Raw genomic sequence first — 20,514 nt, forward strand, 5'->3', positions numbered from 1 at the left:
GAAATAATATTCTATGACTATTTCATGTTTTTTGCAGGATCATTTTTGAATCATAAAGCACCACCCAAGAAAAAGAAAAAGATATGCAAATGATGTGGAAGTGAGGCAAGTGATTTATTTTAGCTGCGTTGATTTTTTCAGATCTGTGGGTTTTTTCAAATCAGCATGGGACATATTGTGTCATTCAATTCTCAGCAAATCTACCTCTTGGTTTCAAAAAGGAGAGCGCAGAAGGAGAGAAAGCCTACTATTGTTATTAATTATTAATTAAACAATAGCAACATGCTCTTTGTTATTTCCCCCTTTTTTAATTTACAAAAGAGCATTATTTTTTCTCATAAAGAGGGAAAATATTTAGTTTGCCTCTAAATCCAGGTGGTTCAGTGATCTGACTCAGCAAATCAATGTTTTTATAAGGATCAGCAAAATATTGAGCCTTTTCAGAAACAAAACAAGCAAAAAACCCAAACCCCACCTGACAAGGAAGTTTATCTGCAAAGCTCAGATGAAAAGACCCTGAAGTTTGGTTGTGGCTCTTCCATATAAGCTTAACAAAACATGCAATCCTACAGAAACCCTAGCCCTTGATTAAGGTATGGAAAGCCCAAGCTGCTGGAGGCTGGCATTTAACAGGTGCATCTGTTTACTTTCTAGCTACTCGTCTTCCCTAAAAAAAACCCCCTCAGATCATAAATATAACTAGGTGCTGAACTAAGACTGCAAAAATATCAAGCTCCCTAGAGACAAGCGTCTGTCTGAAAAATGTCCCCTGGCCCTCCCCTCCTGCAAAAACACTTTAGGAATGTTTTCTGGCTTCTGTTACATTGGGCTGCGTTTACAAAACTACATCTGCAAGCATCCTGGACCCTTTAATGAGATGATGCTAGACCTTGTTGAGAGCATAAACATCCTGTACTGTCTATTCAGCACAAACATGCACCTTAAAATTAAAAAATACATTCAAACAAAGCCTGCCCAAAGCAGACAGCAGCCTGGCAGGATCAGCCGCTAGCTTTTCTCCCTCTAATCTGCCTACCGAGCAGAGCAGCGTCACAGAGACTGTCTTTTATCAAAACAAAGGCTGGATGCTGGCTGGGAAGTGTGAAGCTGACTAAAAATGGCTGAAAAGCTGCCCAGGGAGCCCGGGAAGGTAGCCAGCCCCACCCAGCACAGACACCACCCCACTCAAAATAAGCTGAAAATAAGCCCAAAAGGGAGATGCTATTGTTCCCCTTGCCTACTCGGCAGCAAGACATCATCATTGCAATATTTTGCCCCCGAACGGCCAGCGGAGTGCTTGAAAGCACAACGGAGGGATTAATTTTCTTTTTTTTTTTTTTAAAAGCAACCCTACAGCAAAGTATGAAGTGGGTGGCAATGCCGCGGCCACCTCGGTGCTATCGCACTTCTTGCCGAAGCTGCGTTTTCTTTGTGTTGACGCTAGGCTAAGCCCTTGCTATGGGTGTGTCCGTGGGCAGGAGGCACCGAGGCGCCCAACGCAACCGCCTCGAACCCTTGCAAGCCCAAGCAGGCACAAATTCACCCTCGCCCAGTTTTCCTAAAGCCCGAAAGGTATGAAATCATGTCAGTGGCAGCCTGACGGAGAGAGTCAGGGATGAGAAATGATACCGCTAACAGCAAGGGCGGATGCTTTGGGAATGAGCGGTAAGGTGGGAAGGAAGGTCCTGTATCCTGGATGTTTTCAGGGCGAGACAGCTGGAGATGGGAGAAATACATTCAAACAACAGTATTAAGGGCTTTTTATCTTTCTTTCTTAAATTACCCCCAAAGAAAAGCTTCATGGGGAGGGAGGGAAAACAGCATGCAAAGGCCCACAGGTGAACAATGCAAAAATGGATGGATCCTGCCTTTGCCTCCTCTGACATGCAGTCCTTCTAGCATGCAACACTAGAATAGATATAATACCCTGACATTTCCAGTTGCTCCAAAGACAGTCCATCTTGGTGGAATCGGCACTGGCTTGCATCTCGGAAGGCTGAGGAATTGCCGGTCCTTTCGTCGGAGGCACTGCGTTACGAGTCAGGCATTCCCGAGCATGGGTGGGTTAGCGGGTATCGCTCCCGTCTCCCCGCTCGGCTCCGGACTGATGCTGTAAGCAGCACAGGCGGAGGGGGGAGGGCATATTGTACGCGCTGCGGTCTCCACTGCAGCAAATCAGCAGTGTGATGTGGTTGCCCTAGGGAGCAGGCTCCTTTGAAAAGGGGATGCAGTCCCCTTTCAAATCAAAAGCTTGCGCTCGGCAGCTTAGCCTCCTAAGCCATCGAAATGGTTAAGGCAACCTGATGGCAAAGAAATAAAAACAAACTGGGTGTGGGTGGAGGGGGGGGCGGGGGAGGGGGTGAGCAGTGTTTCCTATGTGGCTGTATGGTTGTGACTATTCATGTTCCAGAAATTTCTTGAGAGTGATGAAATCTGGTATTTTCTTCATATTTTTGAGGGGGGCAAATTTCCCCCTACCCCTTCAGGTTTTGATGCTCCCCCCCCCCCCCCCCCCCCCGCCCAGCTGGGTGATGTCAGGGATCAAGCAGGAGAAAACCAACAGAGCAACCCCCATTTTGCTAGTTTTTCAAAACTGTTCCAGAAACAGAAGAAAATAGCAGAGTACCCACACCACCGGGGATCACCCTTCTCCCCCTGCAGGCATGAGCACCCGCTGGCGCCAGCTGACCCATACAGCCCCCCAGTCCCTCATGCCAAGCCGTGCTACACCAGGATACTGAATACTGCAAGCTGCACCCAGGTTAGGGTATCCAGGGTATGAGCACTGCCTCCTCCCGCTGCTCAAAATGCTGCATAAACCAGGATTTGAGGTGCAAAGAGTGCAGGTATATGGGACAATTTGTGAAAAAGCATGTGCCCTCACTAGTAACTGTGAGCCCACTAATGGTTGAATTTTAACACCAGCCCCAATACTCCTCCCCCAGGTAAAATACTGCCCTTCTCTCAGCTTCCCCATCAATACACTACTATAAGTAGCCTCGCAGAGATGTCATAACTAACCAATGGCCACATGGTACTTGGTAAATACTTGGGAAGAAAATGTTTTACATCCACCCAACCTATTTGCATTTGCAGATTTTGGGGAGTGTGGTGGTTATTCATCACAAAGAAACGCCACAAAAAGTCACCCCATTTCAGTGAGGAGTGACCTGAGATACAGCACATCAGACTTGGTCCAGTCATTGTTGGCAGAACAATCCCAGCTCTCAGCTCTGAGGTTGTATTTAATCTTTTAGATCCTGCTAGTTTATGAAATAATGCTATTTTAGCCATGTTATACTGAGGTTAGCCTTTTTATATGGAAAAAGACACCAGCACAGACACACCGGGTCACGTACATATCAGCATGGGGAACAGAGTTTGAAGCTCTCTGCTCTTTTGGCTCTAAAGACAAACAGTCTTTAATGCCTGAGTTAACAGAGATCTCCTCCAACTGGCAGTAGTAAGTCACTTATCCTTCCCTCAGGTAACTCATTTCATACAAGAAAGCCAAAATTTAAGGAGAGATGCACCACAGTGTGATCTTGACCTTTACCTAGGAAACTCTGCTGGGATTACAGAGGCCAACAGCTATTGTTCATGTTTCAAAACTGTCTTTGAAATCCCCCAAAAGACTTGCTCTAGGCTTGAATCCAGCATCTTCAGTCCCCTAACAGGGAAATAATTAACTAATTGGTGCAGAACTGGCTTTAATTGTCATTGCATATAGTAAGATTAAATCATCTACAAACAATGTTACAAGTCTTGATTTTGTGTTCTTCCTGGCCTTTTTAAAAAAAGGAAGAAACAGGTTGGCAAGGGATGATTTCTCAGCATGGGCTGATTGGTTTAGGCCCTTTGCAAGAGCAGAAAGTATCCCTATTGATACGTTTTGCCCTGCACAGTATTTGCAGCTCTGTGATACGGTTCCCAGCACCAATCCATAATATGAGGCACTTATAAGCAGTGTATATAAAACACAGCCATCATTCACATAACTCCTAAATCCTAGAGTCCTTGAAAAAAAGCCAAAGAGACCTCAGACTTAGTGCATCAGTGAAACTCATGGCTATTGGGCACGTACCACCAGCAACACAGCAGTGAGAAGACACAAAATCTCTGCTTAGTCTCACTGTAACCCACATTTCTCAGTCAGGTATAAAAGACAAATTCCCTTTGGACAGAAGACTGGTACATGTACATTTAACATCCCAGTGTTGTATGAAACAGTGATGATTTCTCCGTTCCTTCATTGTTGGTAGGGATTTTTCTTGCCCCAGACCTCAGGTCTCATTCTCCTTCCCCAGGCTACCAAAATGAACCATACCACCTCCTGCTTAAATTCTTACTTCCCTTTGGAAAAGTGTCTCTTCAGACCTGGCTCATGTGCTTGGACTGTCCCATGCTACTTCCAGAGCTATTTTAATTCATGGGGACCAGAACCCATCAATTTACCATCAGTAACAAGAACAATGCATTTGTGCCAGAAACAAAACTGAACTGAGACTGTGAGATGAACATACTTAGAAAATGTGAATGGGCTAAGAAGGTCTTCCAGTGTGCACTCGCTTATCCCAGGAGCTGAGTCAGGTGAGGGACAGAGGCAGCACCTGGCATTAACACTGTATGTGTGTCTACACAGACTTGCACAAAAAGTTTAACAAAATCCCAATCAACATGGGGTGGATCCAGGACTAAAATGGCAATTGATTAAAAATGCATTCCTACAATTTTAAATTATGCATTCAGTAAGTAGTGAGCCAGAATTAGGACTAAGCAGTTGGCTGTCAATAGACTGAGGGTGAGAACTACTTCTTTGCAACAGAACTAAACCAGGACCACCAACTAAACATTTACTGAACAGACTGGAAGGCACAAATAAGCATAGCACTGCCTGGATCTTAAAAGGGTGAGACATGCACAGGTCAGAGATCTTGGTATCAACCACAGGATACGGCAGTGCTGGAGGAGAGTTTTCCTGTGATCATGAATAGAAGTAGGATTATAAGCAGTTAGTGGAATTTGCTTCCCTTCCCTTCAGAGCACTGTGTATGAGAAGCCTCCTTCTGCCACAGAATGTTACTGAAACAATTACAGATCTGAAGATGTTTTAGTGAAGTCACCTAAAGCTCAATGTTGATGGCATAGTCACAAGCCAAGTGGGCTCGCTGGTATTTGCCCATTAAGTAGCTCTGCTGGAGATAATGACCCAGATATGTAGGATGTGTGGGGTAAGGACTCAGTAAAATAGTTACCTGGCTGCTTTCAGCCCATCCTAACCTCCCATTGAGGGAAACCTCTGGCCAAGTTAACACGAGTAGGGGATTGCTGTCTGCCTCATTTCTTCCCATCCCTCCAAACCCAGCAGGGATTGCTGGATGAGGTGCAGACTGCAGCTCAGCAAAGGACACAGGCGCTTTGCCATGGTGTGTGGGCCACCGGGGTTGTGCTGCTTACAGGGACACAACAAGCCCCGCATCAGGACTAGCTCTCCAGCCCTACCTTGCTTCCCTCCAAAGGTCCTCCCACTTCCACGGTGATGCAGCCTGGTGATGCACCGCTGATGAGCTCTCATGAGGTCAGAGTTAGCAACATTTAAGGCTTTTTAGGTAAATATACTTGAATTGACATAACAGTCCGCAAGAGCTCAGAAGTACCCACTGTTCTACCATGGGAAGGATCACACATGGTCCTAAACTTCAGGGCTGTCCCTTAACAATCCTGCTGGAGGGCAGGGTGGAAATCAGCATTGGTTTCAAAGAATATTTAATGATAACAAATTCAAACATAGAGCTGAAACCATCACCAGCTCTGCTGTAAGTGCAGTGACTTTGAAGACACTTTGGACTGATTAAGTTTTTCAGAACAGCACTCTGCATCACTCCGTGTCAATGCATCATGGGACACATTGAGGGCAGCGCCAGATCTGCAACGTGGTGCTGTAAGATCCTGACATTTAGCACTTTAGGAGAACAATAGCATTAAGGGAGATCATTGGGTTTTTCTTCTAAACTAATTTGTTCTTAGCATTAGCAACAAAAATAGAGGGGGTGCTATTTTAAAAGTTGCATTAATATGTCTCGAAGCTCTAAAGAGCAACGGGGAATTTTTGCCTGAGTACTCCAAGCCAAGGGCAACCAGCAATTACATTTTCATGAAGAGGCTGTCAATAGCAGAGGGATGGGCCAGATACTGGCTCTGCTCTCATCCTTCCCGCTGTCTTGCACAACACGTTTTCTGGTCTATCGTTCAGAGGCAGCCCAGGTGAAAAGGCCATGAGCTGGGAGATGCTGATGGCTATTTCGGTCCATCACTATTCAAAGTCCAGGTTGTACACAGAGAGCTCTGTCTTCGCTGTCTTTTGCCCTGGGTCTTTGGTATTTTCTTTTAAGAGATTAATTACTTTTTTTCCTCAGGTCTTTAGACCACAAAAGGAAGCAATAAGCTGGTAAAAAAGACAATATGGTCTTAAACTGCTGCAGTTTAAGTCTGGAGCTGAATACTCCAAATAACAAAAGAAACCCCATGTCCTGGCATGTCACATAATGTACCAGTTTCCCTGGGATTTCTTTTAGAAGTCTTGAAATGCTTGGGTTTATGAGGGTTTTTTAAAATCATCGGTCAAAATATTTGGGATGTTTGCAGGGACAAGTGTGTTTTGAGATGTGTTGCTAAGCTTCTGCTCTGCTGCCTCTGTTTCACTTTCTGCTCAGCAGATCTGTTTTTCATGCCCATTTTTGCTCAAAGTCTGAGATTATCATAAGGTCTTTGGCAACAACCACGTGACATGAGTCAAACGAGTGGGTGAAATAATCAGGTGAGATGTACTTTGCACTTGCTTCCCTCCCTGGGAATGAGGTGGCCTTTCTTTGAATCCTAGTAAACAAGCCATTTGGGGGGAAGTCCTTAGATTTGGCGCTATTGTTAAGAAACAATCTTCCGTTTTGATTTTTGTACTGCTGATGTGCAGTCCCTCAGCAAACCTGGCAGAGATCCTCCTTCACTGGCCATCCCAGAATGGCTGGCACTGCTGCAGTGCCATTTGACCTCACTGACTACTGCAAGCAACAGCACATCTAACACATAACAATCAATTTTTATTTACTCCTGGCTCTTCAGCAGCGGATAATTTCTCTTGGTGCTTTAATGTTATTTTTGAACCATGAGGATCATAGAAACAAAGGCTCTATTTCTGCTTTTGACCTAGAAAAGTCTTTTGATTCTTTCCAGTGGGACTACTTTTTTCAATTGCTGGGAACCTTAAAATTGTGTGTTTCTCTCCTTTGAGGGAGGTAGTTGGTACACCTTCTTTCCTCCTTTAAGATTTGATCAGTAAAGCTGATAAGAGCCTAAAACCCTGGCTGACCTACTGCATTCTCCCATTAGAGCAGGCTCTTATGGTGCTTGCAGCCTATCCCCATTTTCAAGCCTGCCGCTTCTAAGTCTGTGCTGCTAAATTTGTCTCCCTTACAGCATTGCTGGTTCTGCAGCTGGCATTATTAATTCCATTTCATTAACTGGTCTTCCTAATGGACTGGAAGACAAAAGAGAAGACAGTCCTGAGACCACAGTGTGGCTGGGCCTCAGGAGATCTAGGTTCAGTCTTCCCATCTGCCACAGGCTTCCTACCTGACCTTGGGAATTCTCTCTCTTAGGTCTCTGGGTCTGCTTGGTCTATTTAAATTTGGGGCATCATCTGCTTTTTAAGCTTTACTTCTGCAGCACCCAGCACAACATCTGCTGCTCTAGCAAAGGAGCCTCACACATTTTTGCAATACAAGTTGCAGGCAGGTGTTACTGGCTGTCATTCTTGGACCAGTGGAGATCAAGCAAGATCGTAAAGATGAATTGGGATTGCGTTGCTCTTGGAAATAGTGAAATCCTGCCTGTTGCTGGGCAAGGATGCTGGGTGACAGAGGACCCTCCTCTTTGGCCAAGTATGCCCAGAAGAGATGAAGATGACACACTCTTGGCAAATTCTCGAAGCATGGTCTGGCAGCCTGTGCCTGAGCTGGGGAAACGAGGCCTGGACTTTGCCACATGGGTGTGCCACCAGCGACCCTGTCCCTGCCTGGGCAAGGTCCTGTGCTGGGGGCAGAGGGGGTGTCCCCAGGGCAGCTCATCTCACTGGCTCTCCCCCTGCACTGCTGGCACCCTGCAGGGCAGGCACAGCCCCTCTGAGCTGCTTTGCTGAGAGGAGGAGGCAGAAATAAGAGCACACGCAGGGACCACGGCACTACAAGCACACAGGCACGCAGCACAGTGGGGCACAGAGCGAGCCGTGCCCCAGGCAGGCAGCCCTGCTTGCGAGCCCAGGCAAAGTGCCACACCAACACAGTTCTGCCACACAGCAACGCTAGACAGGGTCTGCCCGGTCAAGTCCTGCCTTTTGCTCCTCTGCACATGCAGGTCCTGGGCTGATGCAGCTCCAGTGCAGCCCCCAGGGAAGATGTGCCCACAGAAATGCCCAAAGCCTTGCTTCCAGCTTACAGGGGCTGCCCCTTGCTCCTGCACTACTGGGATCAGGCCCAAGTTTTGAAGCTCCAGGTGCCGATTCACAGGCTGGGATGCTCTGTCCAAGTGCAAAATGCAACTACAAATTGTGCAAATGCAATGGCAAATTAAACCAACAGCCTGCAGGCAGAGGCTCAGGAGACTAAAGTTTCATTTGCAGCAGTGCCACAAGCCCTTAATTCAGGTTGGGTTTCTCATAAGCAGCCAGGGGTGCTTGCAAATGAGCTGTGGTTTGCAAGGTTTCTGCTGGTTCCTCTGCTCCTATACCCCGTGCTCCTCCTGCCCTGGCCCAAACCAGGTGGGTGGGAGAAGGTGCAGATTGAATTAACCGTGGACCAAGACCCTTTCCCCAACCCCTGTTCCTAAAAAAAAAGGCATTTTCTTTGGGGAAGAGAGTCACACAGCAGGCCTGGAGCTGCTCACCCCTCTGCATCGTGCTGGAGAGGTGCTTCAAGCATCCCAGCAAAGACATCTTTTCATCCCCCACCACTGTCCCCACCCCACTGTGTGGGGAGGCCAGGGGGATAAACGCATTCGTGGCAGAGGTGTGCAGATGCTGTGGTCATGCATGCAGCAGCTCGACTGACACACAATCGTCATGGCAACCCCAGCTTTCCCCAGAAAACAGCAACAAATCACCAATACACCACTGGATGCAATAGCCACAACCACCTGCTCCATGGATGCATGACACCTGGGTACCAAAATGCTCTCTGCAAAGAGAGAGGTGGCACTCACTGAGCCACAGCTCGAGATCATACATGGGCCAGGAAGTCAGCTGCTAGTATGGAAAAATCTTGGCCAAGGGTGTAGAGGAAAGGGGGACAGGTCGGGCAGGGGCAGGTTAGAAAGAACACGCTCCTGTCCTGATCAAATGCAACCCTACAGCACTTGCAAAGGCAACGGAGGGGGCAGATAGTTTGGCTGTTTATTCCAGCAATGCTAACAGTGCTGCGTGGCACGAAGGGCTGATGAACAAGGGGTGCGTTAGTACTGTTCAAAGGAAAAAAAAAAAAAGAATAAATTAAGGACTTAAAATACTGGTGTGTAAGACAGGAATGTCAGTGCAAGGCTGTGGGAGGGGGAAAATAAAGAGTATGAGCAGGGCTCTGGTGAGAGCTAATATGAGCACTGGCTAGAGAAACGCTTTGGACAGTGAAGCAGCACTCTCATTTTTAAATGTTATTATGAACCTCTAGGGTAATTAGAAGAATTAGATCAGGAAATGACGTGCCAGAAGTGTTGCCTGGAAAGTGATCAGAGTTGTGTTTGCTGGGGAAATGAGCAGCGAAAATGGTTTTGTGGGGCATTTCAGGACATCAGAGGAAGGAAGAGCTACACAGAAAAGCAGCAACAGTTTGAGGATTGGAGGGGCTGGCCTTGCCCTGGCACATCCCCTCACATGGGGCAGAGGGAAGAGGAAAGGATGGATCATATGTATCTATCTTACGGAAGATACCATAAGCAAGGTCAAGTAAGCTTCCAGCATCAAATCAGCAAAATATGCAATGAAAATCCACACACTGTAGCCAGCTCATTAGGAACTTAACATCACTCATCCCTAAAACTAGATATTTTATGTGTACAGGTGCAAAATGAGGAAAAAGAGAAGAAAAAAAACGCAGAACCCAGATAAACCCACTGAAATTGTGGAAATGGATTTCTCTCTGAAAAACAGATTCCATCTATGAGTACCTAAATAACATTTATCCTTGCTCCCCCTCTCTGCACACAATGAGAAAGTCCTGATTTGGATGCTGACATTGAGTAACTGAGAAAAAGACAATTTCATTTCCCATTTTCAAGGCCAAAGGATTAAAGACAGATCAACGAAACAATTTCAGATTTAGAAAACCAAACTAGAAAGCCTAAGGAATTCAGATTTCCCTGATGATACCATTAAACACCATAAGCCACATTTTCCTGATTGCTTCTGCAAAGGAATAGTAGCCCTCTTTTCTGGGATAAGCATGAATATGTAATAGGAGGTATAGAGTGAATTTGAATATATATGTAAAATGGAATTATTTTGTCATCTTTATTAATTAATAAGCAGCATGAAAGTTCACTGGACAAAACTGAACAAGGGAAAATGCTTTCCTTATATCACAGCACACTCAACTACTCTGCTTCAATTATGGATAGCATGTGGATATGGTAGAAGTAGCAATAATTTCAGAGTAACAGTGTAGATATGCAGAGGTACAGAAATAGCTGTTATCCCAGAGCACTGCGCATGAACGATGCAAGGTGGAAGGATAGCATACTACATTTTCTGCGTGAATAGTGAATTTCCTAGCAACAGGTTTGGCTTTTGCAGAAACTGGCAAATTCCAAAGAGAACAGTAAAATAGGTCTGGGCAAGCATTGCAAAAGGTCTGCTGGGATTTCTGAACTTCTTTCCCCAAGTGTTTCAGTCCTTGCAAACATTTAAGTACATGGGGCTTTGCTGAAACTCCCTGACTGAGACAGGTTCCACCAAATACCCCTTTGTACTGTATCAGATACCTCATTCTTAATAAAAAAATCCAGGGACCAAAACCATGATATCCCTGTGTCCCATCTAAGGCTCTTACATTTCATATGCCAGATACTTAAAATTAATTTCTTGCAAATGAATCAGAGATAAAACATAATGGCATGACACTAATTTTAAACTATGATAAATTCAAGAAAACCACAATCTTTGTATATGCAAACAAACCAAACCCAAACCACAAACCCAAATGCCATATTTGTTTTGGATGAACCTCATCTTTCACAGGTACGGTAGACGTGATCAGCTGCTGCTGAATGCCAGGCAGGTCTCTGAGTCCTGCTGGTCCTCAGCACCTGCAGGTCTGGTCTTTGGAAACCTCAGCCTTTGAGTATCCCCAGCTTGAAGCTGAGAGACATCAGCCATCTTGATTAGGATGTCTAGTACTGGGGCCAGAAACGAAGGGATTGTACTTCATTTTGGAAGCAGCAGCTCTTACCTTTTCCAAAACACTTGCTTTTTAACTGTGCTTTTTTTCCCTCTTTTTTTTTTCCCAGGTTGCCTGACATGTAAAGTGATCAAAGTTTCCTGCCAACGACAGCTTCTGAGTTTCAGATAAATACAGCAACACTGCTCTGCATTTGTTTGTTTTCCTCATGTTGCAAACCTGCAGTCAAGACCTAGTTTTTTGGAGCAGGGAGAGCCGCTGCTTGTCACCGCGTGCTTCAGCAACCAGGGAGGAGCACAGCCCTGCATGCAGGGTGCAGCTCTGCACTGCTCACAACATGGGGTCCAATCCTCCTCTGGCAACTCGGAGCAAACTAACCAGCAGCCCCCGTGTTGGCTCGAGGAGCCAGAGCAACCCTGGAGCAGGCAGAAAGCAAAAGGAGGCATGATGCATGGAGACAGGTTGCTTATAGGGGTGCACAGAGGGGATGATGGAGGTGGCCGTGGCTGAGCGTATGTGACATGCCCAGCCCACACTGACATGCAGGGGGACAACCCTGAGCCCTTTGAGCCACGGTGAAGCTGTGTGGGCTCTGGGGTATGGACAAAACCACATGCAAGGGCAGGAAGGTCCTGGTCCCCACTCCCTCGCCTACCCATACATACCTACTCACCCCAGTACAATTTTTTGGGGCTTCCCTGTTAGCTAGGAAGTAAATGTGACAATTACTTTGCACAGTTGAAGTGTCAGAACCCTTCGGCACATTTTGCCGAACCTACATAATTAATGAAGGGCTGTGACTAGCGTGAATCTTGTGGAACCATCAGACAGCACAGAGTGACATTTATTTTTACTTTTTAGTGCCTGAGATAGGGCTTTGTTAAGAGGCCAAGGATGGATGGGCTTCCCAGCCACCGAAATGGAAGGCTGTCCTGCAACCGAAAGGGCTTGGCTTGGGGTTTGTTCTGGAAAAGAACATTTCTGCCCTGCTTTGTGCTTAGGCTGCCAGATAAAGAAGCAGCCTTCAAAATTTGAAAGCTTTGCAAGTGATGGAGGATAAAATTCACTTCTTTTCCATGCAGGAAAGCCATCCCACATAAGTACCACCCAGAAACTCGTTACAGGCACCATATCTAAGAGGCTTTTTTCCCCTCTTGCTAACAAACAAGGGTCAAGTAGAAGATACTGGGTGTGCAGCTGCCAGGGGTCAGGCTCAGCTCCTGCAAACCAGCCCACCACAGGAGGACATGGGCTCCCGCAGCAGGATCAGGCCCTGTGGAGTCATGCCTGCAGCAGCAGGTTTCCAGCTCAGCCTCCAGCGGCAGAGAATGCCAGCGTCCCTGTGGGGCGAGAGCCCTTCCAGCCAGAGACTGCTGCACGAGAGCTGCAGGCAGAGCTGGTGGCTGTCACTTAAGGTCCATTTTCTCCTAAAAGCTTTTTCTTTCTGCATGATTCCCCATGCGAAACATGCCAGCCACCCAAAAAGCTGTTTTGAGCCCTGCCTGTGCCATGCAGGTTTGTGTGAGCCCCTGTCCTTTCCCAAGCCCTACCTCATTTTGCCCTCAAACTGCAAATAATCTGTTTTTTACCATGACCCAGGGGGAAAAAGGCTGCCCAGTGGACACATGGAGCTATTACATGAGCAAATTGCATATCTTTGGGGTCCCGAAGTGCAGAGGAGGGTCTGCTCTTCACCTCTCCAGGGAGGAAATGAAGGTAAAGCAAAGGGATTATATTAAAGCTGAACTCTCCTGACCCCAAATGCCACTGCCATAATGACACTAGCTCCAAAACCCACTGTCCCTGCCCTGCCTCATGCATTTCACCCCTGAATGAGGCACCATGGGGCATGCTCATGTGCTCAGGGAGGACGCTTTCAACCCCTGCAGCAACACCAGTCAGGCACCTCAAAAAGTTGCCTCTCCCCCTAAAGGGATTTCCTCCTCACCCAGAGTTTTGTACAAACAGGAGGTAAAGGACTCCTTGTAAGAAAAAGCAAATATTTTGGAAATCATGTACTTTAAGTCTATGCTTGGTTTCAACTCATCCAACACGTTTCCATGGAAGCAGAGGAGGGAGCGGGCAGCCTGCGGCTGCAAATCACAGCTATCTCACTGCCTGCTTCAGAGTCTGAAGAGACAAATGGATCATTAAAAATAAAACAAAACTGAAATTTAAAAAATCCTTTTTGATGGTAGATAGTGCTGCAGAGTTGTTTTTAGGGACCGGGGTCCAAGCGCATCACAGCTGAATGAAACCAGACTTGGGCTCGTTCTCAGAGGAAACTGAGTATGCACTGAATAAAATTATTTTTGTTCTTTTGTTGATCACATTGGTGTAGTGATTGTGTGAGCACAGAGAATGGCAGTGCAGCACACAAAGGGAGTTATATAAACAGATTAAAAAGGTGTTTTCAGCATGGTTTGGAGCAGTGTATTGCAGAGATACCAAAACAAGTATGGTCTAGGAAATACAGATTGTTTAGGAAAATGGAAGGTTTATCTGTTGATCCAAACCTGCTTCTGATCTCAGGAGTGAGCCTCCTGAAGTCAGTCTGTCTCTCCATCAGTCACTCTTATTGACATGTCCTTTGAGCAGAAACTTATTTTTGACTATAAGCACAAAGTTTTCCTGGCCCTTAAACTAGCATCTTGAGGCATCACCGCATTTGAACAAAACATGCAGTTCCTAACAGCTTGCAAGCGTGTTGCAAATACATCTTCTTGCTGTTGAGCCAGGCACATTTCACTGGGAGTAATTACCATATATCCTCAGGTAAGAGCTACCTCTTACCCAAAATGTTGCACTCAGCAACCTGAACACAGCCACTCCGCACAGCTGCTCGCAAGCTGACTGAGCTGGATCTACCCGGTCGCCTTGCACCAGCTCCCAGCAAGGTACAAGGGCTGATATATGTGCAGCCATTACGTGAGCAAATGCAAAATGTCCTTCCTGCATTCACCCCCCTCAGAAAAATATACATCTGTTTTATAGCAGCCTTGTCCCAAAAGGCAGCAGAATTTTTTACCAGTAGATTTTTTTTTTTCTTTCTTGACTACTGGGTAAGAAAAATTAGGCACGGTCACAAAAACTGCGAACTAGAAAATACAGTTGTAGACTCTAGTGAGTTAAAAATCCTGAGTTTTTAGTGCTTGTGAGATTTCCTCCCCACAGCTCTGTGTAATGGATTTGGAGCTGTTCTCTGTAGCTGCCTGAACGCTGAATTTCTGAATACTGTGGTCAATACTGTATTGAATACCGATACCTATGATCTAAAGACAGCTCTGTGTGCATCTATTACTTAAGTTTAGTAGAAAGCTTTCAGGGGGAGAACAGCAAAACTGAAAGAATGGGCCAAATCAACTTGAGTTTGTTAGATACTACATCCAAACAGGGAAATATGCGAGTTGAAAATAAATCTACTGGGGAAAATGAAGGGGTTTAGCCTGGACCAGGACTGACCCTATTTCCAGAGACTGCAAAGGTCCCAGACAACTCTATACCAGCAAATCCCAATGAGTAAATGGCAGTATCGGCAAAGGTATCATTCTTGCCTTTTCTAGCCTGTGAAATTAGCCTTGCAAACACCTTTATACACAGGCTGGAGGCAAAGCCTGTGGGGATGCCGAGTACCAGCATCCCAGCAGAACCTGCAGGGAGAAGGAAAGCACTGTTTTGGTTTCCATCTCTGTTAGTGCTTGGTTTCTTTCTTCATCCCACCAACAGGAAGTGCCTGGTGGAACTGGTTGGTACCATGAACTGTGATAATCTAGGATTTCTTCCTTTTTTAAAAATACGGACAGCAAATCACAATAGTGATTTGTGGCTTGTTTCTACCTGTGCCGCTGATGAGCAAGCCGTTGAGTGTCCACTGAGCTCAATGGCCTGAAGGTGAAAGGCTCCTATATCCCATTCCCAACACTGAGCCCATGAGGACAAGGCTCTGCAAGTTTTACAAATATTTACTCAGCAAAGGAAGAACAGTGCACATAAATTCTTGGACCGAATAGGAATGAACTGGAAGGCGAACGGAAAACTAGTGCAGATGAGTCTGGAGGATATCAGAAAAACATTTGCCTCTAACAGCACAGGATATTGATCTGCAGAGTCACATAGCAGCACATGCTGGACAGAAAGCATCCGAAATGCATCAGAGACTGGGTGAAGGAAAGGTAGAAAGCTGTCAATAAAATCAAGCAGTGTGGCAAAGAGAGGAGGCAGGAGGAAGCTAGCAGGACAGCTAGCACTGGAGCCATGGGTGTTTACCTCGTGCTGTGTATCAGTGACCTTGAGAGTGATGCCATTATCTAATGAGGCCAAATTGTAGGAGGTACAGAACAAATTATTTACAAATGGGAGATTAGGCTTACGGTCTGATAAGCAGCTCACGGAGTTCAGTGAAGAGAAGTTTTAATGAGATTAAGTGACAAAGCCATCACTTAGAAGGAAGCATTAAACAGACTACAGACAAGGAGAAAGAACTGGGGGCGAAGGCAGAGAACTGTTAAAACCATCTGTGTTATTAAAAGAAGAGTAAACAAGGCCTGTGCCTCTCAGGGAGAAATGGAGCTGACAGTAAGGCATGCTGGCACGACTGGTGGGAACTCTTCCCTTGAATGTATCATACGCAGCATTTGACTCGGGCTCGGGGGGATATCGATGGAGCGCAGCAAGGGAAACCCAGCGCACATTTGGGACCAATACAAGGAGCAAAGCACTGGCTGGCTTGGTATGAATTACTGCAAGGAAGGGGCCTGAAGGGAAGTCCAGGAGGCCTGGTATTACTGAGGGACAGCAATGGCTTGGAGCTGGACTTGATGGAGAAGACTTTTACCATGGTCCACTTCAAGAGCAAATGCAGCAGGGCATTGGATAGTAGCAACCAAGGAAAGAAACAGGCTAGTAGTTAATATTTCAGGTCAAGAAGGACAGCTCTTAAATAATAATAGCTACTGCTAATGATGAATAATTAAAGCAGACCATTTGGTCCTCTGGCCCTTACGTAGTTCTGTTCCTCTAATGTACAGCAGAAACATCATTTATAGTACACGACAGGAGGAATCATGCGCTCGCTGTGCTGCTTCTCCTACCGAACCCACTGTGTCCTTCTCTATGAGCTGTATTTAAAGCTGAGTGCAAATATAACAGGAACGGGAGCAGCTTTGAATCTGATGAGGGACCTGGGACGTAAGGGCAGCCCTATCTCACCATGAAGCAAACAGCCTGGCAGCTCTGTGCAAGGGCAGGAACTGGAGATAATGGCCCCTGTTCATATTACCTACAAGTAATGGGCCAAAACAGTTCCTGAATAGGAGGAGAGACTCATCTCGTCTTTCAAAAGGTGGTCAGACTTCTGTATGTCTGGTTTACAAAGCAAATATTAGACACATTTCCTCATCTTTCCTCTTCATGAAGGGACAGGAGCAGTTGGAGTACATGGGGCTGACTGACATTGCCAGGCATATAGTGACTCACCAGCACAAGGGTTTACCAATTCTCACTCCTCAAATGGATCCAATTAGGGAAAAGTTTTGGGAACAAAGCAGAGCGGACCTCAGCCCCTTCACTTGTCTCCCCCCTTGCCTTCCCACCCACACCTCCACATAAAGGTTAACACTGTGGCGAGGGGATGGGGGGGGCTGAAAAAAGGAGCAGGCACCAGGCAAAGCAGGGCTGACCCTCAGCCGAAACAAAATGGTGGAATTTCCTTATTTCATGCATTAAACAATCCTCCTTAGACTGAAATTCATCCTGCAAACTCTCCAAGGAGAGGACCTTACTGCATGCTCATATCTTGGCTAACAAAAGATCTTGATCTTGACTGGGTCTCCAGGCACTACAACTAAAATAGGATCTAAAACCAATAATCAGCACAGAGCTTTCTTTTAACTTGTGAAATCAGGGAGCAATTTGTGCATGTTAAGAAACACATCTAGCACTACAGCCTTTCAAAGTCATCTGCTACTCCCCTGACTTCTCTTGCAATGCAGATTATCCAAATGTGGATCCCTGGGTGCTCTCTGATACACAATTCCAGTAAGTATTCACATTCCCTCTCTTCCTATTTTGGTTTGAAATATGCTAAAAGGATGCACAGAGGGTGCCTCAGCATTTTACAGACTCTTCACTTTGGTCAGCAAAAGCAAAATCCTGCAGGAGTGACAGCCGAAAGCGTGTTGCATTCTCACCTTTCTGGAAACAGTCAAACCTTCACAGTTAAATCTTGGTTAAAATACCTGCACATAACCAAAGTGTGTGGCAGAGCCTTCTTCACTGATTTCAGTTTTTAAATCTCTTTTCCATTCAGTGGAGATTAATGTAAGTTAACAGAGATGGACTTTCTCCATTTGTTAGGGTCTGTTGCTGAGGAAGGGAGAACTGATCCTGGGGAAAACACAAATCTCAGTGGTTTAGGATGCACATGCTTTGTGCATGCTTCCTTGTTTGTCCTTGTTTTCCCGAGCCGGTGCTGACAGGGATGAGATGATAACTTGGTCCACATGCCTGGTCACACCTGTCTTGACCTGGATGTAAAATCCCAAGGAAACCCAAGCCTGGGCTGTGAGGGGGCTGTGAGTCCTTCCAACGAGTCCCTGTCCTGAGTGATGGGGACCAGGACTTCAAGGCTTACCACAGCATGCCCCAGCACGGACATCCTTAGAGACAGGTCAGCCACGAACCCCTACTGTAATGATTGTTTTGTGGCATTTGCTGGAAGTGGATGGGATTGTCTCACCCCCACTGTGAGTAGGGCTCTCCTCTAGTGGGGATGGCATGGGGGCTTGCTTTGCTTTTGGCTCCAGGAACAGGAGGGAGCAGTGGACTCTATAGGAGCCCAAAGAAACCAAGGACGCGGTATTTTGATGCAGCTGGACATGCTGATATTGGCTTTGTGAAGGCCCAGACAGCTCCTGCTGTCTGTTTCTGCTGCATGATTGTCCCCTTGCTTTCTCAGCAAAACCTCCATTTAGCAGCACTGGGAACTCTCTCTACTGAGCAAGCACAAAGCAAGCAGGAGGGGGAAGGCTTAGGTATAGAATTATACATATAGGTATGATACATATCTATGCCTGACTCAAATCCATGAATAGAAACTGCAGATCTGAACTCCACCCTTGCTCACAGGGAAAAAGCAAAGCCTGCATCTGAAAAAATCCTGAAAATCTCAGCTGCTAGCATCTCCAAATCAGAGCAACAACAACAACAGGAGCTGAAGCCAAGTGCTCTGAATATTTTCTTCCAGAATACCCAGGAGAGCTCGGCTATATGTAGCAGAGCCATTTACACAGTGTTTGAGGCAACATTTCTAGTCTTAGCAGACAGAGAGGTGCCAGGAAATGATTCTTCTCCCCAGGCAGGACTCAAACCACAGCACAGCCAGACCTGTGAGTCCATGATTATCACATTGGTCTTTTCAGTGTGTCCCCCTCCCTGTGTAGCATCAAGCGTGTGTTAGATGGCTCCTGCTCATCCCAGATACTCCTCTTAGCTACTGCTGTAGATTGTAGCGCAGTGAATACTGCAAAGGCAATGCCTCTGCTTAGACTGTCCCCAGGAAGAGGGTCAGATCCTAACCACACTAAAAAGACAAGGCTTCCGTTCCCTCCCTTCCCTCAAAATAGAGTGCTGTAATGCAGAACAGTTTGATGAGACATTGTTCCTCTGTTTCTATGGGATTTGAAGTGGAGGGAAAAGGGGGGGATACCTGCAGACAGGTATCCCAGATTGGTCTGGGAATGGGGCTCTCACCTGGATAGGGAGCACTGGGGGAAGACATTGCAAAAACTTGTGATTGACTTTTAACCAGGGGAGCAGGAACAGAAGAAAGCAAGACACTTTTAAAGGGAGTAAGAGGAGACAGCATGTTCTCCAGACAGATGTGGCTGACAAGGGTTAATCTTTCAGACTTCGTGGCTCTACCTGCTATATCAAAGTTGCCCCATCACTGCCTCTGGCCCTAGACAGCTGCCTGCTGGCCATTACCAGCTCTTTGCAATACGTCCCCTCAAAAGGAAGATCTGCCATCATGAACTGAGCTAATCTGGGCCCACAGGCATCACCAGTCACACCTGTGTGCATGGCCAAAACATTCACTCTCTCCTTTACAACAGGCTTGCACCTGGAACAACCGGCACTTAAGGGGTGCAATCCCAGGCCAGATCCTCTGTGAAATCTGTGACACTGGGGCATTGTTTGGCATTTTCTCTCCAGCACCCTCATTTATTTCCTTTTGCAATGTCAGTTTGCCCAGCCAGCTCAAAGAATAATTCAGCACCATTAAGCGTGTGTCAAAGCCACTTTGGCACTTAGCAGGATCAGTTCTTTGGCCCTTTTCTCCATTTAAACTTCATTCCAACATAATGTCCGCTTCATTGCTGCTGGAGGAGCAAGATCTACAAACAGAAAGCACATTGCCATAGCTATATGAAAATATAGCTATTTATATGGAAATTACCTCTTTGATAGAAATGGGGTGCTGCTAACCATTCTGCTCAATGCATGGTGCCTTGCTGCTCCTGCTCACAGCCACTTTGAATGATGGAGAAACCCACTATTTTTTTACAGACATCTATTGGATATAAGGGTCAATAACCAGGTGATAAGGAAAATCTCACAAACCAGGATTCAGAAAAACCTGGGGGTCATTTCCCAGTTCTGTTGTGTATTCCTGGTGTTATTGCAGTGAAATTAATTCATCACACCCAACAAATCAATTAACCATATAATAAATTAGCCAATCTCTGTCACTTTTTCACCGGCTTCTCTAGACAAAGGGGCTTTAAGATGGGTGTGCACATGTTTCAGCATCCTATCTATAAGATGACAATAGTATCATCTCCCTTTTTGCTTTGCCTGGAGATTCGGACTGTTTCACTGTCTCTCACTGCCAACCTGCAGTGCTGAGAAAAGTGGAGCTCTCAGCATGGACAAAACCTGTAGGTTCACTGCTTCTAGTAGTCCTTTCACTGTGATTGAATCATCTTTATTTCAGTCCCCCAAAATCACACTACTTAGACCTTTTCCCTGCAAGGACCAAGAACTGTTTCTCAGGAACATCAGACATAACTGCACATGC

At 46.1% G+C, this 20,514-nt stretch overlaps 1 protein-coding gene across 3 annotated transcripts in view; it reads right to left on the minus strand.

Annotated features, from left to right (window-relative positions):
- Positions 1-20,514, minus strand: part of RTN1 (reticulon 1) — a 118,804-nt gene that overhangs the window by 13,898 nt on the left and 84,392 nt on the right. The window contains exon 1 of one of the 3 annotated variants that reach the window (XM_075712678.1): positions 1,927-1,987. The exons of the other annotated variants lie outside the window; for them this stretch is intronic. Within the exon in view, the coding sequence (XP_075568793.1) occupies positions 1,927-1,987 (61 nt within the window). Of the gene's footprint in view, positions 1-1,926; positions 1,988-20,514 lie in introns of those variants that run through there. 3 annotated transcript variants of the gene reach the window in all.

The sequence above is a fragment of the Pelecanus crispus genome, chromosome 6, assembly GCF_030463565.1.
Source record: "Pelecanus crispus isolate bPelCri1 chromosome 6, bPelCri1.pri, whole genome shotgun sequence".
Classification (NCBI taxonomy): domain Eukaryota; kingdom Metazoa; phylum Chordata; class Aves; order Pelecaniformes; family Pelecanidae; genus Pelecanus; species Pelecanus crispus.